Source organism: Erithacus rubecula, assembly GCF_903797595.1.
Source record: "Erithacus rubecula genome assembly, contig: SUPER_Z_unloc_3, whole genome shotgun sequence".
NCBI classification, from domain to species: domain Eukaryota; kingdom Metazoa; phylum Chordata; class Aves; order Passeriformes; family Muscicapidae; genus Erithacus; species Erithacus rubecula.
Window position 1 is genome coordinate 3,270,958 of NW_027635944.1, and position 6,399 is coordinate 3,277,356.

The 6,399-nt window shown below is 35.0% G+C and overlaps 1 protein-coding gene across 3 annotated transcripts in view; it reads right to left on the reverse strand.

The window, feature by feature from the left end:
* Positions 1-6,399, reverse strand: part of LOC306814918 (coiled-coil domain-containing protein 171-like) — an 84,513-nt gene that overhangs the window by 18,599 nt on the left and 59,515 nt on the right. For 2 of the 3 annotated variants that reach the window (XM_079331433.1, XM_079331435.1), the window contains exon 2: positions 3,593-3,720. In XM_079331433.1, the coding sequence (XP_079187559.1) occupies positions 3,593-3,712 (120 nt within the window). In that variant the 5' untranslated portion in view covers positions 3,713-3,720. Of the gene's footprint in view, positions 1-3,592; positions 3,726-6,399 lie in introns of all 3 variants that reach the window. The other variant, XM_079331434.1, reaches the window with a different exon arrangement.

Below are 6,399 nucleotides of genomic sequence, written 5' to 3' on the forward strand. Positions count from 1 at the left end.
TTGTCCTCAAGCTTCTGGAATTTCCTTGTCAACTTTTCAACAGTTTCCATTTCTCATGGATTTCTATGCTGTGGTAACTGTGGTTCTTGTACTATCATTATCTGAGCTGAAAAATGTGTTTTGAAAAAAACATGAATATTCTTTTTGTGAGAAACGACTGCTCACTTTAAAATTTTACAAGTTTATTTACCCAGAGCAACACAACAAAGAGACTGACTAAGGAAAAAGGGACAGTGCTGGGTGCTCAGCTGCAGCCGGTGGCACAGCACAAAGTGGCAGCTCTGCCTTTTTTACCCCTGGTATTGTATCAGCCAGATATATGTGCAGACCTTTTCCTTACATGTCCCTGGCCATTCCCAAAGTCTGCCATTGGTATAGTAACACAAAAGTGCAAGAGTTTATGGGCAATAAATGTGAAATACATCGGTAAATGTGATAAATTAAGCACTAAATTGGGATCTTGTAATCCAGATAGGTAAATATAAGATACTGTACTTTTGTCTACATTAAATATATTTTACAGAAATGATGATATATTGGCATTTAATTAGTGGATCTTTCTAAATAAAAAATGACCAGTCTACCTCTAGATTTCTGTATAGGCACAATTAACACTTTTATGACCAAACATTCCACCTAGTGACGTATGTTTTTTAGGGATTTTTTTTGACTGGCATAAAAGACGCAAATGCCATCCATCAAGGAGGGGATCGGTAGATTAGAATAAATCTTGCCTTTGCTACCATTAAAGGATAAAATTTCATTTTCTTAGCTGCAGAGTAGAATATTTTATAATTGAATGAATACTAAGTATATTCCCATTTGAAAAGAAGACAGATCTGTTTCTTTCAGCTCTCCTATTAAATACCCACCAACAAAAAAATTCATAATGAGAACACACAATTAAAACTTACTCAGAGAAGAAACTAGCTATGCAATTAAGTATTCTGCTTAACTGAATCTGGGGTGGAAGGGAGTGGGAACCAAAACCATACCATGCATGAATTACACAACAAGCAATAGCAATAAGGATGCAATTAAAATGAAAAAAAGATGTATGAGAGCATTAAACCAGAGAACATAATTTTATGGACTGGCAGAAAATGCATTAGGCACCTTTTTGAAACAGCATTTTATGAACAGCTTCTGAATTCAAAATGCAGTTGATGGAAAGTTAAAAATATATATATTAGAAAACTCTTTTTTTTTCGTAGTATAGAACCAAAAAAACCCCAAACCAACAGAAACAGACAAAGAAAAACATCAGCCAACCAGTGACAAGAACTGCTGAACTATTACTCTATCAATGACTTAATTTGATTGTTTTCTTAAACATTTTCAAATAAAATGGAAAGTAGCCTTAAGAATTTTTGTTACTATGATATTTTCTTTAATGGTCACAGCAAATGCAGTACTTTATGAAAGCTTCCTTCCACCACTTGTAGGAGATTTTTCCTTCAGTCTTCGTGTATCAACTGGAAGTTCTACAGTCGTAAAGCTCTCTGAAGATTCAATTAAAAAATGACACAAAGTTCCTGGAAAGTTTCAAACCATACACAATGTGCAGTCTAGCAGAATTAAGGGAATGTCTTCTACTTTCATTTTCATATATTACTAATTCATCAACCCTTGGTTTTGAACTAAAACGTTTTTTTTCCAAGTACAGTTTTTATCTAAGACAACATTTTTAGCTAGACTTCAAGAATCTTCAAGAAAGCATATAAGCAGGTGAAAGAGCTCTTGAGTACTACATTCAATAAGATATTTTGTAGTTCAAAATCTAAATTCTCAGTGATCACTTCACATGAACCATTACACAAATCCACCTTTACACTGGCTTAAATTCCACAGCTGGCAGAAAATGCAGAGTAATTTGCAACAGAGAGAATTGTTCTTTCACTTATTACCTAGCATTGTAATTTTGCTAAACCTCTGCAGCTCAATTTTCTAACCATAGTCAATATTTTAACTGATTAAAGCTTTCTGTAGCAATTCAAAAATTGAAAACAAAGATTACCCACTATAAATCATACACAACTTTTTGACAAGGGTCCTAGGAGATTCAATGGCTCACTGAAGTGCAAAACAATGTTTTCATAACAATGTAAGTGTATATGAAAAGCCATCTTTCCTAGACCTGCTGGATATATTTTCCTACTCTCACCCCAACCACTACTACAGGCTGGACCCTACCATAACTATGATTTTCAAAAGTTTTGTTTTGGCAAATAACCTGTAACAGGCCATTTACTCTCTGTACCCATTCACAGTACCTTTGGTTACTGATATGAGCCTGCTGTGAAGGGACTGTCAGGTTCTGAACCTTTGGTTTGGCACATTGCACTAGATTTTCTGCTGACTGGAAATTGCAGGCAATGTAAACTAGGAGCTGCACTCAAGCTGCCTACTGCCATTTTACAATGGCTTCAGGAGGAAACTTACACTTCTTTTCCTCTCTCATGTGCATTTTCTGACTCTTGGAAATCTTTCTTTGCTGAAACAGCTTCTCTCCTGCTGCCTTGCTCTTCTTTCAAAGCATCTTCAAGTTCTCGAACTCTTATCTACCAAGTGATAACAAAGCAGTTAAGGGAGATAGGAAAGACTACCATTCTCTTCAATGCTCTTCACCATTGTTTCTGCTTTTACAGGTGAATATATTCTTTTATTTCCATATAGAATTAGAAAGCATTGAACACATGTAAAATGTATTAATACATAGGACTCAAACAGAGAGTAAGACATATGTTTATCAAAAGCATGTTCTGTTATCCTTTCATGGTATTTGCATTTTCCTGTTTCCAATTCTTTATATTAATGAAGTTTTCAAGGGGAATATTATTTTTTAAGTAGACTTGTAAAAGGGTGGGATTAACAGTAAAAACTACGTTTGCACTCACAACAAACCTCGTGTGGAGATTGTTCATGTAAATAACAAGGTATTCTTTACCAGAACCTTACCAGTTCTTTATCCACAAAAGACAAATCTCTAACTTCTAGAAAGTAATTCCTTCTAGTTCCTTTGTATGTTGTACAAGTATAGAGGGAGTCAAGAAATCTAAATCATCACTACTGATTTTATCATCCCTTCAGAAACCTAGGTGCCTGTACTTGGAGCAGGTCATAAGAAAATAACTGACTGGTTCTTATCTGGTATAAGAAGGTAGTCCAGTCATTGCTGCCACATTCAAGCCATTTAAATGCATGAAGGTGGGAAGTAAAACTTGCACTTCTTCAAAACATCTACAAAGCAGCAGCATCCTGTAACAAGGAGCTCCATTAATGGGGAATAATTTAACCCCATTAAAAAGATTTCCCTGATGTTTTTGTGTGGCAACTAGTACCTAAATGAAGTAGCAGTGAGAAAATAACTTCCTTAAAATTTTCTTTAGTTTGAAATATGATTACTGCTACAAGTAACAATTCTGCTCTTAGCAGTTTGTTAGGGGCAGCTGGTGTGGGTGCTCATTCACATGCTTTAGATTAAATAAGCTAATAAACCAAGTTTGTTGTTAAGGAAACAAATTACATTTATTTCAAGGGTAAATGCAAGAAAGCAAGCAAACAGCAAACAAAAAGCAAACAAACTCCTTACATCTTGACTGTGTTGACTGGCTAATTCCAGGTTTCTTTTGTCAGGAGTCTGGAGTTTCCTTCTCAGATCTTCAATGGTGTCCATTTCTGGTTGATTTCTGTCCTGATGAGGTGCTTGCATATCATTGCCTGATCTGAAAAATGTGTTTTCAAAACACATGAGTATTCCTTGAAAGTTTCAATGCTTCTTTACTTCAATTACCCAAGAATGGACCCAAAGTTTTAAACATTCACATAAGTAAACTATTTTGTGCCATTTTCATCTACTATTGATCTTTGAAGAAAGGATTATATAGAATTGCTTCCTTTGCAAGGAATGAGAGATATAGCAGCAGGAACTTAGAAGAAGATGCACTTTGGATTAACAAAGTTGATTTCAGCATAGCGTGTTCATTATTCTTTTCAGTCTTTATTTTGATAATGAGCTTCCATAATTTTTGATAATTAGCTTCCAGGAGGCTTAAAAACAGCATTCCAGTCATGCAAGTTAAAAGAACTGGCAAGCTTTTTGTCTCCATGGTAAGTCTCATTCTTTAACATGAGTTACCATCTCAAAACCATCTCAGTTATGGAACAAAGGCATAGATGTGGAAAAAAACTCTTTAACATGTTTTGTCTTCAGAGATACACACATTCAAACTACAGACATGCAACTGATTACAAACACAACACAAATTAAAGGTTTAGTCCTCCAAACTACCCTGTTTTATCTTAATTTCCACTACTATTTCAGCTATAACAAAATCTACTTGGAAATGAGCAGAATCAGCCCTCAAGCACCCCAAACAGTAATAAAAGAGTCAAAACCCAGTTTTTGTATATGAAGTGAAACATTTAAACAGAGAATATAGGATTTATACATACGCACACACAGAAATACGTACAGCTACACATAGATACATACTGATATGCCTATTCATATTAAAACATATTAAATAGTTAAATAACTTCAAGTGAAATTATTATAACTTCAAACTGGATAACTTTTAAGTTGTTTCAGTACTTGAAAATCAGTGTTCACATTATTTGATATATGTTGGTTTCACATTAAGTGTGAAAGAAAGACTGTAATAACTGTTTTCACCTTTAAAGGTTTATATTACTTCATAAAGTTTACTTTGTACTTTCATAAGTTACTTCAGGTTTATGGGCAATAAATATGAAATACACGATAAAAGAAATATGATTTATTTAAACACTAATTGATATCCTGTAATACAGAAATGGAAATACTAAAGTACTGTGCCTTTGTCTACATGAAGCATTTTTTACAGAAATGACACTGTACTGCCATTTAATTAACAGGTCTTTCTAAATAAAAAATTACCATTTCTACATTTATGTATAGGCACAATAAACATTTTTCATCACCAAATTTACCTAATGATGTATGTTTTCTCATATTTTTCTTTTAGTGGCAAAAAAGAAACAAACCATCAAGGAGGGAATTGGTAACTTAGATTAAATCCACTCTTTAAAGACATTACTGCTATTTAATGATAAAATTTCAGGTTTTTAGCTGCAGACTATAAATATTTAAATATTAAAATTATCTGATATCCAAGAATTAGGAAATTAAGGATGCTGTGGAAATGAAAAATGTGTATTAAAGAACTAAAACAGAGAACATTATACTACGTACTGGAAAATAAAGCATTAGACAGCTTTTTGAAATAGCATTTTATGAACAGCTTCTGAACTCACAATGCAATTGGTGGAAACTTAAAATATATCAGGAAACTCTGAAATTTCTCTTAGTATAGAACCAAAAAACCAAACCAACAAAACCCAAACTAACAAACAAACAAAAAGCCCCAGCCAACCAGTGACAGAACTGCTGAACTATTATTATGTTAACCACTTCATTTTGGTTGTCTGCCTAAACATTTTCAAATAAAATAAAACTAGCATTAAGATTTTTGTTTCTGTGATACTTTCTTTAATTATCACAGCATGGCCAACAAATGCAATACCTTATCAAGGCTTCCTACTACCATCTGAATATTTTTACTTTCATTTCGTACATCACCTGGAAGTGCTACAACCATAAATCTCTCTGAAGATTCAAGGAAAAAAACCACACAAAAGTGCAGAAGGTTTCAAAGCGTGCACAATTTAAAGTCTCGCAATCTTCAGGGAATGTTTTCTACTTTCATTTTCATATGTTACTAGTCCATCAACTCTTGGTTTTTGTAATAATAAAGCAGGGCCCAAGCCTTTATTAGAATTCCATGGGAAGGCCGCCGCCTGCTGCTGATGGTAGAGCAGTGATGTCGCAGGGAAGAGGTCCTCTAGCCATCCTGCAGGCAGGATGGGAGTCCCAGTCCTCACGCGCATGCACAGATCTCGCTTTTAGCTCAGTTGGTCCAGGGTTGTCATTCTTGGGCACTACTTCATAGATGTGGTTACTCTGGCGAGGCTCCCTTTCAGTATCTTTGGGTTTTCTCCATTACCCAACATCAGTGGTTTTTCTATATCTGATGTCATTCTTCTCTTTTTATGATGTCTTGGTTGGGCTGGGACTTCCGCCGCAGAGGTGTCATTTGGGAATATTTGCTACTTTGCATATCAGGGCAGAGTCTTTTGACTGTCAGGTCTTAGCAGCTGGCAGCGGAAATGGGGCAAGGAGAAGGGCGGAAGTGGGAAACAAGAAGTATTGGTGTTTGAACTGGGAACCATTGGTGAGTACAGCCTCGACCTGAGGGATACATAACATATCTCTTAGAACAGTAAGTAACCTAACTCTTTAGAATCTTATCTTTTAACGTTAACAGTATTGTTTCTAGTACCACTTTCAAATTACAGCTG